The sequence below is a fragment of the Clupea harengus genome, chromosome 22 (assembly GCF_900700415.2).
Source record: "Clupea harengus chromosome 22, Ch_v2.0.2, whole genome shotgun sequence".
Lineage (NCBI taxonomy): Eukaryota > Metazoa > Chordata > Actinopteri > Clupeiformes > Clupeidae > Clupea > Clupea harengus.
This window is the reverse complement of record NC_045173.1, coordinates 5,145,492-5,168,131: the sequence shown is the minus strand read 5'-3', so window position 1 is coordinate 5,168,131 and position 22,640 is coordinate 5,145,492. Positions and strand designations below refer to the sequence as shown.

At 41.3% G+C, this 22,640-nt stretch overlaps 3 protein-coding genes across 3 annotated transcripts; 2 read left to right on the top strand and 1 right to left on the bottom strand.

Annotated features, from left to right (window-relative positions):
• Nucleotides 1-770: 770 nt before the first annotated feature.
• paip2b (poly(A) binding protein interacting protein 2B) lies at nt 771-4,577 on the top strand. The gene is made up of 4 exons (XM_012831871.3): nt 771-899; nt 2,914-3,071; nt 3,618-3,791; nt 3,916-4,577. Exons 1-4 carry the CDS (start codon nt 893-895, stop codon nt 3,970-3,972), a joined length of 396 nt encoding a protein of 131 aa, XP_012687325.1. The 5' UTR covers nt 771-892; the 3' UTR covers nt 3,973-4,577.
• Nucleotides 4,578-4,877: 300 nt separating this feature from the next.
• On the top strand, nt 4,878-11,454 carry dok1a (docking protein 1a). Its single transcript, XM_031560321.2, has 6 exons — nt 4,878-6,278; nt 7,010-7,315; nt 7,815-7,893; nt 8,139-8,311; nt 8,617-9,372; nt 11,407-11,454. Exons 1-6 carry the CDS (start codon nt 6,222-6,224, stop codon nt 11,452-11,454), a joined length of 1,419 nt encoding a protein of 472 aa, XP_031416181.2. The 5' UTR covers nt 4,878-6,221.
• A 9,297-nt stretch (nt 11,455-20,751) lies between these two features.
• LOC105903920 (ecto-ADP-ribosyltransferase 5-like) lies at nt 20,752-22,028 on the bottom strand. The gene is made up of 3 exons (XM_012831720.3): nt 21,955-22,028; nt 21,677-21,744; nt 20,752-21,567 (listed from the first exon to the last, which is right to left on the bottom strand). Exons 2-3 carry the CDS (start codon nt 21,719-21,721, stop codon nt 20,815-20,817), a joined length of 798 nt encoding a protein of 265 aa, XP_012687174.2. The 5' UTR covers nt 21,722-21,744; nt 21,955-22,028; the 3' UTR covers nt 20,752-20,814.
• Between the last annotated feature and the right edge of the window lie 612 nt (nt 22,029-22,640).

The window sequence follows — 22,640 nt, the reverse complement described above, 5'->3', positions numbered from 1 at the left end:
GTATAGTATTAGTTTAAAAGTCAAGATAGCTTCATCAGTGTTTTTTTACAACTAATCAATTGCTGAAAAGGTTTATTTCTATGATTGGCATGTGTTCTTAAGCTTTTTGTAGTGATTGATATGATGTTAAAATAAAATATTATAGAGGAAACTACTGACTGTCATTTTTACATGACTGTACATTTTCATTTACATGTTTGGTCTTCGTCTTTTCATCTAGGGCTAATTAGATGGAGCGTAGAAATTTGGAGGCTGTTTATGAAGAAGAGTGAAGAATAACTTCATGAATGTACTTTGGGTATTTGTTAGGTTTCTGTTGGTTCTAGAGAAGTGTTCCGATGTGGTATCAATTAGTAGCCTACAATTATTTTCTGGTTTGTATTAAAGATTATGGTGTAGATATTTTTGTATTTTATGACTATCCACATATATGTGATTTCACCGATCAAATAATCTGCAATGTTTTTATTGTGTTTACCACCTTCTTAAAGAGTCCCTCTCTTGCGCAGTAACTCGTTTGCTCTCGCGCAGTAGCCAACAATCCAATCTTTCTCGCGCAGTAACTGGGTCTCTCTTGCACACTCGTTCTTTCTTGCGTGTGCATCTCCGTTTCCTCTCGCAATTTGTGCTCGGCTTTTGTCCGATTCGGCGCTTCATACATCAGGACAATCACACCGAGCCTAAAAGCTTTAAGGACCCAAAGGGAGGTCAGCAGCTAGGGGGCGATCGCGCTTTTGTATGTGTAAACTAACTGGCACATGCCCGTCTCTAAATAACGTTAGTTGTGCGTGCGTGCGTGCAAACCAGTCAGAAACAAAACATCAGCTTGTGACACTTCACGGTGTGGAGACCATCTGTGGCAACCTACTAAATTTGAAGTAATTTAAGAAAAATGCCAGGTAGGATGGCGAACTAGTGTGTCATTGTATTCTTGTATGCATTAACGTAGCTATCTATGGTGTATATAGCTAGTTTTTGCGTAAGTTTGCTAGCTAGCAAGCAATGCTGATTCCTAGCATCAAACGGTTGCTAGTTGTGGCTAAAGCATCGGCTTTGTCCGTTTTCTTTTCTGGTCAATGGTCGATTGTCGACAGAAACATTTATAGATCAGTGACGCCGACGTCGTAAGGTGATCAGTAGATGCAGTATTAATACTACCCATTGTCGTTCCTTAAAATGTATGCATTAGTTTTTATTACCTCGAGTTGATTAGCTAGCTAGCGTGAGCCTAGCTTTTCTAGCTAGCTAACGTATATCGTGTTTGACTAGCAAGAGCATTGATACTAGCTCACGTGGCTTCAGCTGCCTACATAGTTAACTGTAGCTGAAATACTCGACAAAATATCTTCTTCTAAAAACGAATTGGCCGAAAATCGAAATTGGCAGCTAGCTAGTTAATTTGTCGAAGTTGCTTGAAATATTTCTTTCCTTGATTTTGTCCCATATGACTGGTTAAGCCATGTCGCTAACGTCACTTGTCTGCGACATGATTACTTGGGCACCGTAAAAAGCCTTTCATGCTGTGCTCTCAAGTGAATAGCCCATGTTGAATCAGTTCAGATAGGAGCACCAATATCTCTGATGGCGCTAACAAGTAGTGTCAACTAAGGAATACATCGGAAACATTAACGCGAGACTTGTATATTTAATGTTACTTGTATTCCATATCGATTGTCATATTAACATTTATTAAATTAACATAGTATTGAATCAACAAAGCTTAGGTTGTCCTTAAACTTTAAATTATTCTGTGTTGTTGCAGATTGAACTAGAGATGCATTTCCACAAGAAAAAGCTAATGTGATTGCGCTGCAGCTGTAGTGAGCCCTTTGCATTCTCTAACTTATACAGTTATGTGGATGCTAACATTTCGACCTATTAAAGAAAGGTTTGCCTCTCCTACCACCTGTTGGATGAGCAATAAATATAATCTAAGAAGGCGCAGGGCAGCGATTATCTAACACCAATGACCTATTGATATTCTGGCACACATAGGCTGACGGCACCTGACCTACCTGGTGCTTTCCAAAGAAGTGACGGCCATAGTAACCTATATATAAAGAGTATCAACGCCTTCAGGTATCTCCGTATCAGGCACCTTTGAAGTAGTCTGACATGGCTTGACATTTTTATGCAGAGTTGATAAGCTATTGAACTATGTAGCCTATTTAAGGATTTTTACATCATACACCTCATTCTCTATAAAAGAAAAAATAAGTAGTTTGAAAAGGTCACTGCTGATGTTAATGAGACAGTATTTACTGTATCATACAGAGAGCCTACTGATATTTACTACACCAACAGAAATGTTGATGAAGCTTAAAATACCAGAATATCTCCAGGATAATAAGCAAGGCACGCATTTTTATGATCATTTTTTATAGCCAAAAAGGCATAAATGACAACTGAACTGAATTTGCACGTAGAAAATTAGTTACTGTGTCTGATACAGCTGGCTGCATTGTGCTATGCTACTGACAGATTCTTTTAGACACTTTGGAAGGAATAAAAAAAAAACCTTTGTCTACTTTAGCCTGTGTACCAATCCCATGAGTTGCAGAGCTGAGATAATCTACCTATCTCAACCTATACATGGGCTAATCAACAGCGTAGCATCAGCCGCTATCAAAACTCATCACCACAATATTTGTGAGTTAACAAATCACACTTACTAGTCATAAACAGAATCCTCAGTTGGATCGAATCGAAGTTCAAAAAGGCAACGTTCTTCCTCGCCGTCCTCACACTTTTATCTGGGGAGAAGTTACAACTAGGGAAGTGTTTGGACTACAGTATATATCACACTAGCACACACGGCAAACTAGGAAAATATACTCATGACTGGCCATGGAATGTACATCTTGTAATTTGAAGTGTTTAAATGTGCCTTTTATCCTTACAACTGTTCAACAGAGCCTACTGATAGGAATTGTCCTGAGATGGCCAAGACACCGGGCGGAGGCATCGCTCCTGGGAAGGATGAAGGGGTAGTCAATGGCCACAAGGAAGGCGAGGCCAACCCCTTTGCTGAGTACATGTGGATGGAGAATGAGGAGGATTATAATCGTCAGGTGGGTTTGAAGGCTCATACCAGTGACTGTAAAAAGCTGCATGCGTTTTTTTTAAATGCTCTCCGATGTACCTTTCCAATTGGGTTGCTTGAATACCCAGCAATACCTAATAACAAGACTACGCAGGACAACTTAATTTGAAGGGGGCTGGTAGGGCTTGTTGGTTTTCAGTATGATTATGGTTTTAGGAGTTAGGAGGAATTATACGCAAAAGTTTTTTATTTTGTCCCCCACCCCCCAAGCTCCTCCTGAATTTATAGCATCCCAGCCAAAACTGATATGAGAACCAGGGGCATTTGTTTTAGGTATTTCCATAGGAACTATTTTAGCATTGACGAGGTAGCCTAAGCAATTCAACTTGGTTGCAAAGTCCCGAAAACATTGATTGTCATTTAGTATCACAGTTATTTTGCTTTAGGTTTAATTCGTGTCTATGCATTTGTGTGGGCCTTGTGAGTGTCAAGGCCGTGGTTATGTTCAGTCTCATATTGACTGCACCTCTTTTTACTGTTGACCGCCACTCTCTTGCCATTCAATGTCTTCCAGGTGGAGGAGGAGCTACTGGAGCAGGAGTTCATTGAGCGCTGCTTCCAGGAGATGCTAGAAGAGGAGGATCAGGATTGGTTCATCCCAGCCCGGGATCTTCCGTCAGGGATTGGGCAGCTGCAGCAGCAACTTAATGGCATGTCAGTCAATGACCGGAATGCAGATGACATTGCAGTAAGTGAAAGAATCAGAAATCTGTATCTTAATTTAAAGAATAGCATACTTGCTTCTGGGAGACATGATTGATGACTCTGTTCTTTTCTTGTTATCTCCACCTCCTCTCTCTCTCATTAAACAGCGGAAGAGCAGCTTGAACCCTGAGGCGAAGGAGTTTGTCCCAGGCATGAAATACTAGGGGTTTCTCTCCAAACCCCATAGAGACTCAGAGGCTTCTGGTGGCCACACTTTCATACATTTCATACATCCTCCCACCAAGTGGGGTGTGTTTTTGGCGTTATACCGCTGGTAATTTTGCCGTCTTTATTTTTTTTTTAAGGGGGAATGGAGCCTTGAACACTCTCCTGGAAGTTTTTATTTTATCATTTTTTTCCTTGTCAAAATCAGTATAACTTTCCCAATGGATTTTCGCAGGAAGTGACTAGCTATCAAGACAGTTATTTGTGGTGTTTTTCGATCACAGAGAAGCAATTATGTGGTATCCACCATCATGATCGTGTTATAGCAAGTTGTCCAGCTCAGTGTTTATATTTCCTTTTTCCCTCATATTTAAGAGAGAGAAATACTAGAGATGAGATTATTGTCAGGTGTATGGGACGCGGTAAGGTTGAACAACACAAACATCAGCAGGTAGACCAGAGGACCTGACTGGAGTGGATGGCAGCTGAAAAGTTCCCTCTCTTTTGAATCCTGTGTGTAGTGTAATACAGTGTGTACAACTTGCAAAAACAAAATATGTATGAAAAAGTATATGTAAATAAAGAAAAGAGCAGGTTCCCTCTTTATGAGTTTCGGGTTCTTTGTGACAAAATGTCTGGTTCACTGCTGCGGGTGGATAAGTTCCCAATTCCTACTAAGTGAACAAGCTCTAGATTTTAGTGTACTATATGGTTCATGTGACATTTTAGATACATTCCAGGAATTTTGTTGTTTGTATTAACATCGTTCGGTACCTGTGTGTGTGTGTGTGTGTGTGTGTGTGTGTGTGTGTGTGTGTGTGTGTGTGTGTGTGTGTGTGTGTGTGTGTGTGTGTGTGTGTGTGTGTGTGTGTGTGTGTGTGTGTGTGTGTGTGTGTGTGTGTGTGTGTGTGTGTGTTTTATGAGGCACTGTGACTTATGGTGGTTTGTATATCAGGTGTGTGCTCACTAATGGAAAGCCCGTTTGTGTAGCATGACGCATATAGGTGTGTTGAGAGAATGTATCCTGTGGATGGTATGACGATGCTGATCCCACATGTCGGCAACCTGGGAAATGATAAAACAGAACCCTAAAGTAACACGTTTATTTGATGTGTGTGTCTACCTCATGGAGCAGTAATATTCAAGTTAGGACAGAGCCAGAAGTCCTGGAGCAGTTTTCTGGGTCAAGCTAATTAGCGTCCTTTTATCGGAGAGAGGTTTAGATAGTTCAAGCGTTGCCAAAAATATTGTAGAAAGTATTTTATGTTCACACAAAAGTTTAAGGCTCCCACAAGATTGGTTTTATAGCGACTTTATGACACCAAGTTTGTTCGTAAATATTCTTCCTGGAAGTGTAAGCCTCAGTATGTGGACATAAATTCCATTCTCCAGTATCTGGCCCCAATGGCATTCACACACCTTTAACTATTTTTTCATCAAACATATTGTAACCAGCCGATGGAAGTGTTATGATACTTGAACTTGACTGCTACTCTTAACAAATAATACGTTTCAAGATTAAAATAATAGTGTCTAACAACTTCCATGAATAAATATGGAAAGGCTGCCTGATAATATTGAGGTGTTAAAACCAATAACCAGCTATAATCTTTTGTATGGGGGATCCCCTGCCTTTTGGCAAAAGTACAGCAGTGGCTCCAACATGTAAACCAATTAATAAGAAAGCAGATAAACAAATGTGTAACGCAAATAACATTGGGAAGCACTGTACTGTGCCTTCTGGGCTGCACTAAAAGCATTTTGAAATTTTGTCCACAAAACCTTACTGCACCTTTAAGCAAACATAACGTCATTATCACAAGCTCCTGTTGTGCCTGTTGCGTTGCTGGCTTGGAGCAATATGGTTTCGATGATGTACTCAGCTCCAGTCGCACGAGTGCACACCATTTCCACGAAATATAGCACTTCAACTTGGTAACATATCGGGTGTGTGGCAATACGAAGTGTTGAGCAATTTTTCTTGGGTAGTTCTGGGACAACTTCCTCAATAACATGACATCATGGCAAGAGGTGTGCCAGTTGGGTTGGGCGCATACGAAACTTCTCAGGTGTAACGAAACACGTAGTCCGAGTTTGTTCCTTTTCGAAATGAGATCCCCCCCCCCCATTTTGGTATCTATGACAACACGCTTGAGAGCTAGATAGACCTAAGGAATGGTAGCCATTATTTCTCGGCGATATCAGTGAAACCACAGGCTCTTCTGTGATCCAGGTGATCAAACGTTTTATGGACACGCACGTGAAACGAGGAGAAGTCTACTTACAGCACCAGAAACATGGAGAGGTAAAGATATTATTTGGTATCTACTTCAGTTATATGATAACTTTTTATATGATGGTATTTGTTTATTGTAAGTCCATATAGGCTACTACTGAAGATTAAGGGTTCGTGATTGTGGAAATAAGTGTATGTTCTAGTGTTTTTTCGTAAAACCTTTTAAACGTGTTTTGAAATGTTTACATGTTAGACGCAGTTAAATCAGTCAGTGCTTTTTTATTTCTTAATATTCCCTTGCAACATGTTACCTTGAAGAAAATCTCTCAGCCTTTCTTTGCCTTGGCATGTCAAAAATATTCCAAGTGTGAAAGATATTCACAGGCTAGAAGATCCTTTTGCATGTTTGGGCAGGAGCTCACAGTGTCTTGCAGTGCTACACACATTCCAAAGCTGACAGAGAAGCTCCCCTCCCCATCTCTCTCACAATCACACATGCAAGGCCATTTTGTATAGGTGGTTTGAATAATGTTTACTCTGTGGCATTTATACATCCAAGTAATAGGTTAGTAGGTTATTTTAGATAATAAACGTCAATATTGGCTCCGAAGGTTATTTTATAAGTACACAATAAGTCTCCTTCTCACAAAAGCAGTAGGAGAGCCTTGGCAAAGTAATTATAACTACACTGTCCTAGCTTGGCAAATATTGCAAAGTAAGTTGTATATCTTGTTAAATGCAACATATTTGAACTTCTGTTTCTCGCCTTCCCTCTTTTCCATCTCTGTCTACATCTGTAGAGGTGGAAGAGGATGTGGTTGGTGCTGTATCCCTCAAGTCGGCGGGGCGTGGCCCGTCTGGAGATGTCTGATGCAGACAGCAGTGGGGATAAGTTGTCAGTGGTCCGCTCCAGGCACCCAGAGCGGCGTCTGGTCCGGCTCGCGGACTGTGTGAGTGTGGTACAGCTGCCTCCCCACGCAGAGGCCTGCCCCGGGGACAACATGGCTGCCTTCTGTGTAGAGACAGAGGGCGGCCGGCTGGTGTTTGCCACAGATAGGGACGGTTGTGTGGATTGGGTGGAGAAGGTGTGCCAAAGCGCCTTTCCGGTGAGTTACAGATGCATGGTGTGAAACTGTGAATGTATCATTACTAATTTCCTAAATACTTTCTATAAAAACCTGTTGCATGTGATGCCTCCCAGTTATTTCCTTTTTTCTATCTATTTAGTATCAGCAACTATTTTATTTGAAAGTCAAAGTCAAAGTCAAAGTCAAAGTAGCTTTATTGTCAATTACTTTGCATGTTAAGACATACAAAGGAATCGAAAAAAAACGTTTCTCACTCTCCCACGGTAAAACATATAAGTGCACACGCACAACAACAGATAAGACAAGACATATAGATATACATATACATATAGTTATAAACATTCAGATACAAGACTGATGCAATAAAAATGCATTATTTAACTTTCCTTACCTTTCTTTACCTATCTTTCCTGGTAAAAAAAAATCCTTACACTTAAATGTTCTTTGATTTATATTCTCATACATCTCCAACTGTAATCTCATGATTTCTCTCTCTCTCTGTGTCTCTGTCTTTCAGGTAGACACTGGAAATGGAGGTGTCCAAAAGCAGGAACTGCAGATGGAGGAGAATCAAATATATGTCTCCAGGGATGAGAGTGAGTGTCTATTCCTTCTTTCCATCTTTAGCATTCTGTACTTTACCCTGATTTCATCCTAGAAGCACTCCGGGGTTCTGAGAGATTTAATACAGTCTGAATTTGCATGTTGCACAACATGTAGCACATATAAAGCCTTTTAAATGAATGCACTTATAGCCACTTAATTATAAGATTTTCACATAACAATAATACGTAACTTTTTTATGGTTGAAACTAACCGTATGCTTATGTTGTTCCCTCAGTATCAGAGTTTAAAGTGAACATCCAGCCGTCTGAAGCATCTGCTCATTGTGGCCTTAAGGGGGCGTACTGGCTCCAGACTGGTGCAGAGTCTCTGGTGCTCCAGGACCTGGAGAGCCGCAGGAATGTGCTGGAGTGGCCCTACAACCAGCTGCGTCGCTACGGCAGAGACAAGGTCAGCAATAGAGGATGAGGTCAAGTGGTTAGCTTTGGTGGTCACGTTGTTGGATTCAAAGGTAAAAGCATTTGGGATATCTTTGGATATCTGAGGACAGTATTTACTGAGGTAAATTAATAAATTACCACTTTGTGTTCCCCAAACACGAATTAGAGTTATTAGTGTTATTATAGCTTTTATGTGTGCAGGAATAGAATCTTTGTGTTTTACTTTTTTGAAAGATTTGCTGTTAAACATCTGAGTCATTCATATTTCTGTGTGCATACCTGACACATATTTCTGTATATCTCCTCTTTGTCCAGCTGGTATTCTTAATAGAGGCTGGGCGGCGCTGTGTGTCCGGTCCTGGGACGTTCACCTTTGAGACCCGACAGGGAGATGACATCTTCAGCCGCATTGAGAAAGCAGTTCAGGAACAGAGGCCCAGTGCTGTAGCAGGAACCAAACGCAGACCCAACTCACCATTGCCCAGCATACCCAACAGTGCTGGCCTGGTTGAGGTGCCAAACAGCTCCAGCTCCAGCTCCAGGGTTGTGGCAGATCCAGTTAACATATCGGGTTCAGGCGAACCTATTTATACAGATCCAGCCAATGTCATCAGCTTATCCAAGCCCATTTTGTCAAATGTTTTAGATCCCCTTGACTCACCTGAGATAGTGTATGCTGAGCCAATGGATGTCATCAAAACTCCTTACCCAGTGAGTGCAAACCAGCCCGCCTCCACACCTCCCACCATGAGCTACAGCAAGAGCCCAGAGCCAGTGTATGCCAGCCCTGTGGACTGTGTCTGCCCACGCCCTGATCCGGATCACTGTCTTTATGCTGACCTATCTGAGCCAGTGTACTCAGAGGTTTCTAATGACATCCCTGACACTGTTGAACCACTCCACAGCCAGCAGGAGGCAGTGTACAGTGAACCAGAAGAGGGTGCATACCCAAGAACAGATCTGCCAGAAGATGCTGTCAAAAGCAAGGTGACAGAGGATCAGCCTATGGACGATCCTTCGGCCCTCTACAGCAAAGTCAATAAACCCCCCAAACTGTCCCAGATTAGCCAGGTTAGCAAACCTCCTAAACTCTCTCAGAGCAGACATAGATTACCACACCATGGAGAACTTTCCCTAGACATTGTTTACGAGGACATGGGGTTTATTTGAATTAGCTTTCCAGCCAAACCTGATGATTCAACATTTCCCCTGCCCTTAACAGGTGTGTGGTCCATGCCCATTTCCCCTGCCCTTAACAGGTGTGTGGTCCATGCCCATTTCCCCTGCCCTTAACAGGTGTGTGGTCCATGCCCATTTCCCCTGCCCTTAACAGGTGTGTGGTCCATGCCCATTTCCCCTGCCCTTAACAGGTGTGTGGTCCATGCCCATTTCCCCTGCCCTTAACAGGTGTGTGGTCCAAAAAAGCCAAACCTGTAGATCAAAAGCATTTCACACAAAATATGTTGTGTTTATGCTGATGACAAATGGTGTTAAAATGGTCTATTAATGGTCTATTTCCTGTAATAACAAATGTACATTGTATGTTAATTTGTCACTGAAAGTATTCATAAAGTACATTAGAATAGAATAGAAACCTATAAAATAGTGTAGGAACTCAAATGTTTTTTTTTAGGTCTGCTGTCAGCACAAAGCACTTTCAAAGGTGGAAACAACCATTGTTTTTTTTTTCCTGCAGTCTGTTACCATAAATGCAAGAGTTTAGAGTTTAGAATTCCATACAGGTTTCTGGTTCTCAAAATGTACAACAACAGAGTGAAACCAGGAATTTCCATTTATCGATTTATTCTTGAATTGAAGACACATGATCTTCATCATTATCAATGATCCCAGTCCATACATGTTTTTCATTCCATGAATAAATTAATGTAGTAGAACACAACAGATTTTGAATGGATTTATTAATTTATTAATTTAATAAACCCAACTAACCTTGTAAGGTAAAATGGATGAAGTATACCCAAACCCAAACACTCCTTCTTCTGTGCTTCTATACTTCCCTCCAATAATGAAATATGTCTAAAATATAGCTGTTAGAGTTATGGCATCATTTTAAGTCCAGAAGCATATCCATGTTTTCACCACAAAAACTACTTACTGCACCTTTAACTACTGCCACACCAGTTACCCTTTCTTTGTAGCGTCTTTGACTCTCAGTCCAGGATTTGAGCTCATCAGTGTTGTAATGGGTGTATTTGAGGAACATCCATTCCACTGAGTATACACTTTGTGATGACTGGCTCTCACATATGAGGTGTCAACTGGTAACTCTGTGTTACATGCACGACTCTATGCCATGAACATGAAAGGGAGTTCCACACAGAAGGTTATAATAAGCAAAGGACATTAAGTATAATAGAAAAGTCAGTATACTTGTTAGAAATAAAAGTGTAGTGCAAGCAGGTTTTCTAATGGGTGTACATATGATATGTCCAAACAAACATAAATGTTTTCAACATTGTAGAATAGAATGATGTATGATGTAGCCTATTTTGTTTGAGGTTGTGTGATCAGGGCACTTTTTCTTCATGTAGTGTACCAAATAGAGATTAAAAAGAAAGGAAGAAATACGATCACATAACATTATACATCATATAACAAATACACACATACAGGAAAAATAAACTCAAAAATTACATAAATACACTAACGTGACATTATTTGTACAGCTAAATGCATTGATGCTTCATGAAAACGTGTCTAATTGCATGGTTGCAGCACACAGTTACTGACTGCATGCTGTGGTCTGAACGCCCCTACGTTTAATTTTATGAACACCCTCATGTTCACATCTCATACAGCCCGTCTGTGAGCAAGGCCCTCGCCCTCTGTGGGATGGTTTGATGGCTGGGGGTGATGTTTCGTCTCACGTCTCTCATGGAGCGATCTTGCTCGTCTGTCCCACTGGTATCAATTTCAGTATGGCAGTGATGTCATCTTGGCAGCGATGTAATCTTGGCAGTGATGTCATCTTGGCTAAACTATCAAGAAGGGTTGTTGTTTATTGTTTATTTATTGTATGTTGTTTATTTGTTTCTTGTTTGTTAGATTTTTTTCATCTAATAATCTTATCTTCTTGTGTCGCAGTGCTTAGCAAACCTGGGTTCCATTCCCGATCGTGATCCCGTTGTTTGAACATTGCTTTGGATAAAAGGGTCTGCTAAATTCCTGACCTGACCTTTTTGCAATTACAAGATCTGGTCAGTCATACTCCACCCTTTTTCTGAAAGTTGTTTGTGTTTGTATTTCTGCACCTTTTATATTCATTTGTGTCCGAGGGCTACCTAGCGTTATTCAGTGGAAAACCTCCTGTTACTCAATGAACTTACCTCTAGCTTTATTCAGTATACTTTAGCTTTTGTGCAGCTTCATGAAAAGATGAACAAAGAGCTTCTGGTGGAATTTCAAACATACCGTTTAAACACTCAGGGCCTCATTTACTAACATTGCGACCGCAGCGCAATCAGCGCCTTTGCCAAACCGCATATAGCGCACGGTATTTTGCATCCTATTTATCAAACAAGAACCCTCATCGCGTCATCTGCGCCTAACACCGCCCATTAGTGTTATTTAGCGCTCCGCTAAAATAGGGAAGAAAGAGCCTGCGTGTTCCACCATGGATGATGAGCTAAAATTAGAATTAGAGCTTTTGGTTCACGAGGTTACAGCAAACTAACCCAGGTAAATATAGAAACTCATAAATATTTCTCCGTTTAGCCCTTCTGTCCACATTAAAAGTTGCGATCACTTTGAATTCAAGACTGTCTTTTATTGGTGAGCTGATTTTGGGAAATTAAACTTTTCAGCGAACATTGAGTTTCTGGGTTGCTATGGTTACCCCTCAGGGTGCCTGTGCAGCTTAATATTAACGAGTTTATGTTCACAAGTTCATATTCACACATATTAGCATGAGTTAATCACACACAGGCAACTGCAATCTGTTAATATGGTTCCCTAAGCTAGAGATAGCTAGGATAGTTAATAGCCAGGTTAACGGCTCCATAGCATCCCGTTAAATAGTCTGGTAGGAATACACGACACCCCTTACTTTAAAACGGCGCATTCCAACACTGAAAACCATGCTTTTCAAAAATGCTGCCCTAGGCAGATACATTTGAAAACTGGAGTTGTAGCGTGGACAGGGCAGGGACAACTGAAATTTTCAGACGTTCAGTTTGCTTGAACTATGGGTGAAAATACGGTTTAAAGTAAACCATACAATGAGCGGCGATTCTGGGTAAAGCGTGGCCGAACAGCTAGCTGGTGGGACAATTTTGTATATGCCTATATTAAATGATATTTCAAATATAAACATTTAAAAAAAAAATAGCAGCTGATATGTCATGCTGAAACACCTCTTGTTTCGTTACCAATACATAATTAGGCGCACTTTACGCATCTCCTCCCATCTCTTTGCGACGAACACCCACTTTCCCTTATACCCTCCCAGCAGCGGTAATCTAAAGTGCGCCACCTTTGTAAATACGGTTTTAAGTTTTTACCCGCTATTTTACGCCTGAAAGCAATCCAGGCGTAAAAAAATAAAAAAAAGTAAATGAGGCCCTCAAAGAGCAACTACAAATGATTTGTCCCCTCTTCCAACTGTCACCTAATCTTGTGTGTAGCAGCAGGACATTATAAACTTACACCTGAGGTCAGTATGCTACGACTAGGATACCTATGAAGATCATAGTACACGTGGATCTGACAGAAATGACTAATAAGCGTAGGAAAGGGAAATAATGGTGATGGCGCTTATGAGAAGGTGAAATCCCCCCTTCTTACTGGTGCAATGAAATGAGTGACTCATGTTGCCCTGCAAGAGCGGGAGAGAGACTTGGACTCCCCCACTACAATGGTTGGGTCCAATGAGGTTGATTGGACCAATTAAGCCCAAGTGGCTGCACTATTTAAAGGGTGCACCATGAGAGGGTTGGAAGAAGTATGTGAAAGGCGTGAAAGGCAATGAGCAGAGCAGAGCAGAGCAGAGCAGAGCAGAGCAGAGCAGAGCAGAGCAGAGCAGAGCAGAACAGAACAGAACAGAACAGAACAGAACACTTACCTGCTGTGAGGTTAAATGAAATCTGTATTTAGCCGCATGGATACAGTTCTGTGCCTAGTGAAATGTGCATAGAGTTTGCCTAGCTCACCTAGTATTTGTAGCATTTCAAGTGCGTTTGTCTTGATTTATGTTTGTTTATTTTGTGAACATGTTTTGGGGTTGATGAAGAGAATACCCTGTGTAAATAAATATATATCTATTTTTGTAAGAGCCACCATCTCCTGCACCCTTTTTCCTGACTTCACACGAGTCCAGTCGCCCACATCCCAAAACGTGGGGTGGCTGCCTCTGTCCCTCACAGCGCTATAGCTGAAAACTTCTGTTTTCTTCCACACTACTTTTTGTATTTAAAGTAATGTACTCAACATCCTAGCAGTCCTAACTGAGTATATGTTGTCTTTTGAACACCTTATACTATACCATGGCTGATGTTATACCACTATACCATGGCTGATGTTAAAGTATTCACCTATACACCTGCATATGGAGGTTCCCCAAGGTTGGAAATCAGCAATTGATGGTGGTATCCAAACAATCTGCAGTTCCAGAATGGCCACACTCTGCTATAGTAGGTGTGCAGGTCACGAGCAGGTCAGCATTTCAAGTTTACTTTAGAAATCCCAGTAAATACAACAACTGTGAGGATGCTGTCTCACACTGAGCAATGGCATTTACAAGAACAATGGAGCAATAGAACTCTTCCTGGTGCATTAAAGGGCAACAATAAGACATTGACATGAAGAAGTGCCAACAAAATGGATGCAGTATACCCAAACCCAAATTTTTATTCTATTCATGAATTGAGCTCATCAGTGTTGTAACGAGTGTATTTGAGGAACATCCATTCCACTGAGTATACACTTTGTGATGACTGGCTCTCACATATGAGGTGTCAACTGGTAACTCTGGTAATATAGCAGAAAGGATCTTCACCAGCGATGTATGAAAATATCTAAACTTTTTTTATTACGTTTCCAGCACACACAAAGGGGGTGGGGGGCAATGTTAATATTTCAGCAGAATGAATATGAATGAAAATCAAGACAGAGAAAATGCTTAGTATTTTCAACGTTGTACAACAGAATTTGTAGACCATTTTGTTTGAGGTTGTGTGATCAGGGCACTTTTCCTTCATGTAGGAACAGCTTGGTCTGTTGGTGCTTGCATTATCACACCTCACTTGCCACTAAGACATACAGTGAAAGGAAAACTATCTCTATACCACTGACAGGATTAAAGAAATTCTCAGAATTCCCACAGAACTCACTCTAAACTCTTATTTAATGCTAACCCAGTGACAAAGCGAGCTGCTAACAGAAAATCATGTTTGGCAAGGCTTCTGGCCAGATACCTGAAATACCCTGCAGGGTGCGGTGTTGTGCTCAGACAGGCTGGGAACGTGCAACATGGCCATGTAAAGAAACCCAAGTATCCTCTCCTTAGAAGCCTAGACAGCAGGCAATAGGGAAGGAGGTGGGATAAGAGTTCATGCCATAAGCTGAATGCTATGCTGGAAGAGGAGACGTGGGTACACCATATAGCCAACATATAGGACAGGTGTGATGAATTATGAGAATGAGAATGATACATTTTAGAAAATGGACACCCTTGTCTACAATGTCTGATCAGATGGCCAAAGAGGCAGTATATAAAAATTCTCTCTGATCTTCTCATGACAAAAGACTTCCATTGTTTACAGTAACCACAAATACATAAAGGACTTCACACGTCTAGGTAAATAGGCCACATCACCTACTGTTAGAGTAGCCTACTAACCTTTAACCTACTAGTGGTTCCCGCATTGGTGAGGTCACACCTTTGAAACTTAGACCTTAACAAAACTATCTGTAAATGTATATGAATGTAACATATTCATGTATAGTCTTAAACTGATCCTTACAACATGGGCAGCAGTTTAATTACAGTTTAATTGCAGTCTGAAGTGCCTGCCATAGTTGTATACATTTATTGAATTAATCAGCCCCCATGACATCTGTTCTAGTCAGCTCCGGACGACCAATCAAGGATTAACTGGGAAAAAGGGCATTGTTGTAGGTCCTGGGCAATACCATTGTATTGGTTTGTGGAAATGTATGAGAATGGAGATTAGAGTGGCTGATATAACTTAGTCTCCCTCTTCTGCTCTCTCTTCTTAGTCTTGGGCCCTAATTTCATTGATGGACAACTAGCAAAGCAATGAGAAAAGTCTGTCACGCATAAACTAAAGCTATGGTGTTGGAGCATTGCGCTGACCCACCCATGTTTGCGCTTAGGATTTTGCTAACGGTATTCGATAAAAAAAAAATATTTTAGCTTAAGTTAATTCGTGGCTTTGCTTGTTGCCAGTTGCCCTTCAGTTGCCCTGAAATTAAGACCCTTGTTCTTATTTTCTCTCTCTCTCCCACTCCTCTCTCTTTCTCGTGTGGCTGACATGAACACAAACACAAAGACAGACTATTTAATTCTTGTAAGGACCCTCATTGACGTTGCTATTGCCTTGTGGTTTTGCTGGTATTTTTATACAGCATGTTTGAGTCATTCAAACTTAACTGTTTTTCTCATCAGGTGCTTTCCATTTTACACAGGACCTGAGAAACAAATTAATTTCATACTATGTCATATATATATATATATATATATATATATAGATAGATATCTCTCTGTATATATATATATATACTGTATATATATACACAGAGAGAGAGAGAGAGAGAGAGAGAGTTTTCTCAATCTCAGAGTAAGTCTGCTTGAACAACTGAATGAGGTGAATGAATGAACAACTGAATTGATGAACCGACAGATTGGGTGATGAAAGATCTCGCTGTCCTCCGTCGAATTCGTCGGATGCCCACGCTTGGTTCAAGTTAGCTTGTTCAGGAATAACAGACTTGTAGAAGACGGCTTAGCGAAAGAATGTGTTTTATTCAGTCACTAGCCACGGTCAGCTCGGCGCAGCACGAGCATGCGCTAGGCACGTCTGCTCACGGCTCGGTCTCCTTGCTTCATCTTCTCCAACATTACAGAAAGTACAGACATTTTATATTGCAGAATTAACATGAGGTGTAAAGGGGAGGGGATGGGTGTGTCTGGAGGTCAGAGGGCTATGGTCAGGTATGGCCATATAGATGCTAATGCCTTGTGGCCTTGACCATCCTGTCGTGGCTGTAGACAAAAGCCAGCTAATGTTTCTAGCTCCAAGGCACACAAAAGCCAGGAACCATGTCTGATGGCTCATCAACATAGACAAAAGGCCAGGGGCCACCTCGATGACACTAGTCTGGTGCTATGAAAACTAATTTGCATTAGTTTGTTGAGATGTAATTAGATTATGTGAAGTTATGAAAATGCCTAAATCTAACAGTGAGCTCACTAGTGATAGTGCAAAAGACAAATGGTGCATTGAGGATATGTCTGGATCCCAGAGATCTGAACAAAGCTGTAAAAAGAGAACACTTCAAGTTGCCAACACGCGAAGAGATCATGTCCCAGTTTGCTGATGCCAAATGGTTCAGTAAACTTGATGCATCCTCAGGTTTTTGGCAAATGAAGCTTAATGAGGCTAGTTCAAGACTCTGCACCTTTAATACACCTGAAGGGCGCTACCGCTTCCTTCGCCTGCCGTATGGTATACTTTCTGCTCCGGAAGTCTACCACAAGACGATCCACACAATATTTGAGAACATCCCTGGGGTCACGACCATGATGGATGACGTCATCGTCTGGGGGTCAACAAAGATGGAACACGACACACGGCTGAGGCAAGTACTGGACCGGACACGAACCATCAACCTGAAACTCAACAAAGACAAATGTGAGTTTGCAGTCAAGTCACTTACCTTTATTGGAGATGTCGTATCCGAGGAGGGGGTGAGTCCTGACCCGAGGAAGACGTCAGCCATTGCAAACATGGAGAAACCCCAAAACAAGGAAGAGGTGAGGCGTTTCCTTGGGATGGTGACCTACCTTGCGAAATTCATCCCCAGGCTGTCCACCGTTTCAGCACCACTAAGAATGCTGTTAGAGCAGAACAATGAGTGGATGTGGCAACATGAGCAAGAAAAGTGCTTCCAGACACTGAAAAACATATTGACTTCAGAGCCTGTGCTCAAGTTCTACGACCCAAAGAGGAACACAAGAATCTCAGCGGATGCATCACAGCATGGCCTAGGAGCTGTCCTTCTACAGCTGCATGAGGAGACCTGGCAACCAGTGGCCTACGCGTCTAGGGCCCTGACGAGTGCAGAAGTCAACTATGCACAAATTGAGAAGGAGTTGCTGGCCTCAACGTATGCATGTGAACGCTTCCATCAGTACGTATACGGACAAGCCGTCGAAGTTGAAACAGACCATAAACCATTGGTCGCCATCATGTCCAAGCCATTGACTGACTGTCCAATGAGAATACAGCGCATGTTGATTAGGCTGCAGAAATATGATGTGAAGATGATGTACACACCTGGAAAATACATGTATGCAGCTGATGCGCTCTCTAGAGCTGTGGACAAACATGAAAGACAGGACAGTGAGAAATGCACTGACATACAAGCGTATGTTGATATGATCATGACGTCACTTCCTGTGTCAAGCGAAAGAACAGAACAGATCAGAAAAGAAACTGCAAAGGACGAGACGATGAAAGAGCTCAAGAAGATGATCTCAAGAGGATGGCCTGAACACAAAAGTGACTGTCCACTACAAGTTCAAGACTACTGGACATACAGAACTGAGTTGTCAGTCGTCGATGACATAGTGTTCAAAGGTAATAAATTCGTAATTCCATCTTCCATGCGCAAAGACATGCTAAGAAAGATACATGAAGGGCACTTGGGGGAAGAGAAGTGTAAACGCAGAGCACGTGAGGTCATGTATTGGCCAAGAATGAACCAAGACATTGGCCAAGAATGAACCAAGACATTGGCCACACTACGGCCTCGTGCGAAATATGCTTGACCTATAGACCTAAGCAGCAAGCAGAGCCACTCATGACGTACCCTGTGCCAGACAGACCATTTCAAAGAGTGGGGGCAGATTTGTTCGACTGTCATGGTAAGAGCCATATAGTGGTGACAGATTACTTTTCCAACTACCCAGAAGTAGCAACTCTACAGACGACATCTAGCAAAGCTGTCATTGCGTTTCTGAAAACTGTTTTTGCAAGACATGGTGTACCATGCGAGCTTGTCTCTGATAATGGTCCGCAGTTTGCCAGCAGTGAGTTTGCTGACTTTGCAAAAGAGTGGGGGTTCCAACACACAACATCCAGCCCACATTATCCAAGATCAAATGGCCTTGCAGAAAGCTCAGTGAAGGTGGTCAAAGGCCTCATGAAAAAAACACAAGATGGAAAGGCAGACTTTCATCAGAGTCTGATGATCTACATAAGTGCACCATTGCAGAATGGTCTATCACCAGCTCAGATGCTGATGGGACGGCGCATACGCACAAATCTGCCTATACTTGAGGACCTGCTGACACCTAAAGGTGCACACAAAGTTAAAGTGGCCAAAATAAAAGAGAAACAGAAACAAAAACAGCAACATGATAAGAGAGCTAAACACTTACGTGACCTAAAGCCAGGAGAACATGTCAGAATCCGAGATCATGTGACTGGCATCTGGAGCATGCAAGGATCTGTTCAAAGAGAAGTGGCACCACGCTCTTACCAAATCCAGACGAAGCATGGGGCGTCTCTGAGAAGGAATCGAGTGGATCTCAAGCCACAAGTGTCGAGCCAGCAATGTGAGGAGCAACCGGACAGTACAGCACAAGTCGGAGACACCACAACCAGACCAAACTTCAGAGAACGAGGCGACAGATCCTGATGTACCAAGCGTGACGACACCTTGCAGACCAAAGCGCAATGTTCAGCCTCCTAAAAGACTAATTGAAAGTTGCTGAACACTAGAGACTGTAAATGGGTTCAAATGAGTTAAAATGTTATAAATTGTTGCATTATGAGTTATTGTGAGCATAAATGCAAGAATGAGCATTAGATCAATGTAATGTGAGGTTCGTGGTTGATTTGACATATGTTGTCTGAGTTAGGTTAAATGTAATGTCTTCTTTCAAAGGGGGGAGATGTGTTGTTATGTGCATTACGTTAGCGGGGTTACCCAGAATGCAGTAGGCTTACTGGCAGTAGACTGTGAGATACATGTTAGAAGTCGCCCAGTAAAAGTTATAACAAAACCCACGCTGACCGTGTGAGCGTATTCTTGTAAAGTGCACTACACGGCATAACAGCGATTACACGACACAAGAGTAATTCAATCGCTATTAATGTTGAACTTGAACTTCAACAACGTCACACAACAATAAAAGTCCGGCATCGGCATGGTTCCTAAAGAATAAATCAAAGGTCCTTGTCCATTTCTGTTGAAAAGTTTTATCCAACCAGAGACCGGATTAAAGTGACGATATCCGGTTTCAACACGCATTCCTTAAGCATGCGTTTTCCCTGCCGACAGAGAGGTCTGGGGCGATTTTCATTTCGCCACAAATCGCCCCAGAAGGGGCGGGGCAATTTGAAGCACGACTTTAAGCTGACTGAATGACTGTTACCTGATTCGACAATGACATACAGAGGCAGATCAGACGGTCTAGTGGTAGAATCCGACAGAAAAAAAATTATTACATTTCGATTTACATGTCGTCATTTACGCGACTTACAAGGATATTGCGTTTATACATCAGGAGTTTTTTTTTTTTTTTTTTTTTTTCCTAGGCAGTCCAATCGCCCTTATGGACAAGCCGCCCCTGCTCAGTCTTCAGAAAGCTGACAGTGTGGTCTGAACTCATAAACATTCATTCGAAATGTCTTTATGTGATGCACCAGCACCAACTGCATGTCCCCTTTTTTCACAGGATTTTTGCTGTCCTTGATTACTGTTTTATATACCATAAAAATATCAGTTAGTTTGTTATGGCAGCAGAACATATTAAGTGCCTCAAAGAAAGACAGTGAGACATGAACATGCTGAGGGTTTTGAAAGACGACACTGTAAATCAAAAGCAAGGACACTGAATCCCATTTTGAAGTTAACTGTAGCCCAGAGACAAAAGCCCTGGAACCCTGCATACAGGAGTAGGGATAAAAAGTGTGGTTCATCACATAGTGTTCATCCATCACCATGTAATCAGAGAAACATGAGCAAAGATCCTTCCTGTAACTGTGGTTTTGTCAGAGAATTATCTTTTTTAAATTTAAAAATTTGAAATTTTACAAATGAGAAAAATTACATTTATTTTAATTATTTATTCTTGCATGATTGACAGTTGTTAATTTTTTAAAGTATCGTTCTTGAGGCGTAGAAGACAAATCCTTAGCATGAAAAGATAATGTGCATAGCATTCTCTAAGCTCTATATATTCAAATAAGAAGTCACCTGGTCACCAGCCAGGAAAGAGGAGCCTAATCAGTCAGCATTAACCTTTCATTGTTCTACAAATGTGAATACAGGGTCTTTCATCAGCGCGCAATCCAAATTACTAATGGTACCAGTGCTGCTCAGTTTGTACACAACATCACACCAGTCATTTTTCTCATGCTTCCTAATGCTCTCAACTTTAAATTTCTCATAGGGTGGGATCAGTACTTCTTCCTCTTGAGGCAAATGTGAGAAGGTTCCCAGAGCTGCACCATGACAGGTCTTGATTTCAAAGCAGGACTTCTTGCCAAAATGGGTGAGAGCATCACGACACAAAGAGGTGGATGTGAAGCTACCGAATCGGATCTCCTTTTGGATGACATCTGTGTCAAAGTCCAGTTTGGTTCTGCGGTAGGTGGTCACACACTTCCCCTTCTCCTGGTTCTCTTTTAGGTGCTTGAGGGCATCAGTTAGCAGGAAATGAAGAGCATGGTAGTTGAAGTTGGTTTTGTAAATACCCCTGCCATCGCGCACAGCTGCATTAAACTTGTCATAGATCTTGGGTTGACCATTGGTGTACACTCGAATGGCGATCGCGTGGTTTTCGGTCAGACCTTTTCCTGGATTTTTGTGCTTGTTGGATTTCTGTGCTCTGTTCCATGCTTTTTTGAAATCAGCATTTGAGTTCTGTTCATTGGTTAGGTACTTGGACAGAACCTGTCTTGACATTTCCTTTGTGCAGGTAGAGTAGGCATCATCAACAGAGTTGGGTGCCATGTCTAAGGGCAGTGCCTTGAGTGGAGAGCGTACTCTGTAACCCTTCAAAAATGTAAAAAAATTAAAATTGATGGCAATTGAAAGTCAATGGTTGTATTTATCTCACCAAAGCAGACACCGACACACCAAAACCAACTAATTCAGTACATACCACTGCTGCAGTCACCATGACCATTATCAGAACATGGGCCCTCATTGTACCAGTAGCCAATCTTGTCCCTAAAGTTGTCAGAGAGATGGACAAAAATGCTTTTCATTTCAGACATCAATGTACTAGGATGATCTGCATCTAAAGTCACCACCGCCAACAACAACAACAACAACAGTAATAATAATTCCTTTAATATGACCTGTGCTCTCCACACATAAATAATAACCAGAAATAGATTGTGTTTTCTTATTATAAGTTGTTAAATTAGATGTACTTACAGGCACAGAACTAGCGGATGTCAGAACACAATCTTCAAAGGAATGTGTACCACCTTCTCATCACCATAGCAGACAGAAACAGACAGACAGACACACACACACACACACACACACACACACACAAAGGGGTGGGGAAAGAATGACCACATTTTATTTCCACTGTACTCACACTCACAGTGTATTCTCAACAAATTACAATGTTTTCTTTTTAAAAACAGTAAGAATCCATAATCTGCATGAAATGTTGAGTTTAAAGGAGATAGTAATACTAATATGTATAAACTTATTCATGATTATTATCTTACACTGTGAAGGAACATATTTTGATAAATGCAATGTTTATGAGTAACCTTCTCCAAGGTTGTTGATATTGAGACAGAGGACATACCGTATGTCAGCTTTGACCTTCTGGTCAATAGAATGGATGAAAGACAGTAAATAGAGTACCGTTACAGACAGAGTGACATCTAGAGCAACTGGACAAATGTATAACTACTCATTTTATTGCAACCAAGGTCCTAGAATGAACTTAAAAGATTTTAAATACACCATTGATATTTTACTCAAAGATAGTGTACAAAACAGAGATTGAAAAGAAGGAAGAAATACAATCATATAACATTATACATCATATAACAAATACACACATACAGCAAACATAAACAAAAAAAATGACATAAACACAC

Bases quoted from the DNA above. Each gene is read 5' to 3' on its own strand.
- paip2b (XM_012831871.3), top strand. The intron at 3,072-3,617 runs GTGGGTTTGAAG...AATGTCTTCCAG, and splicing joins AGGAGGATTATAATCGTCAG to GTGGAGGAGGAGCTACTGGA. The intron at 3,792-3,915 runs GTAAGTGAAAGA...CTCATTAAACAG, and splicing joins GGAATGCAGATGACATTGCA to CGGAAGAGCAGCTTGAACCC.
- dok1a (XM_031560321.2), top strand. From the start codon at position 6,222: ATGGACACGCACGTGAAACGAGGAGAAGTCTACTTACAGCACCAGAAA. The intron at 6,279-7,009 runs GTAAAGATATTA...CTACATCTGTAG, and splicing joins AGCACCAGAAACATGGAGAG to AGGTGGAAGAGGATGTGGTT. The intron at 7,316-7,814 runs GTGAGTTACAGA...TCTGTCTTTCAG, and splicing joins TGTGCCAAAGCGCCTTTCCG to GTAGACACTGGAAATGGAGG.
- LOC105903920 (XM_012831720.3), bottom strand. From the start codon at position 21,721: ATGAGGGCCCATGTTCTGATAATGGTCATGGTGACTGCAGCAGTG. The intron at 21,568-21,676 runs GTATGTACTGAA...ACATTTTTGAAG, and splicing joins TCATGGTGACTGCAGCAGTG to GGTTACAGAGTACGCTCTCC.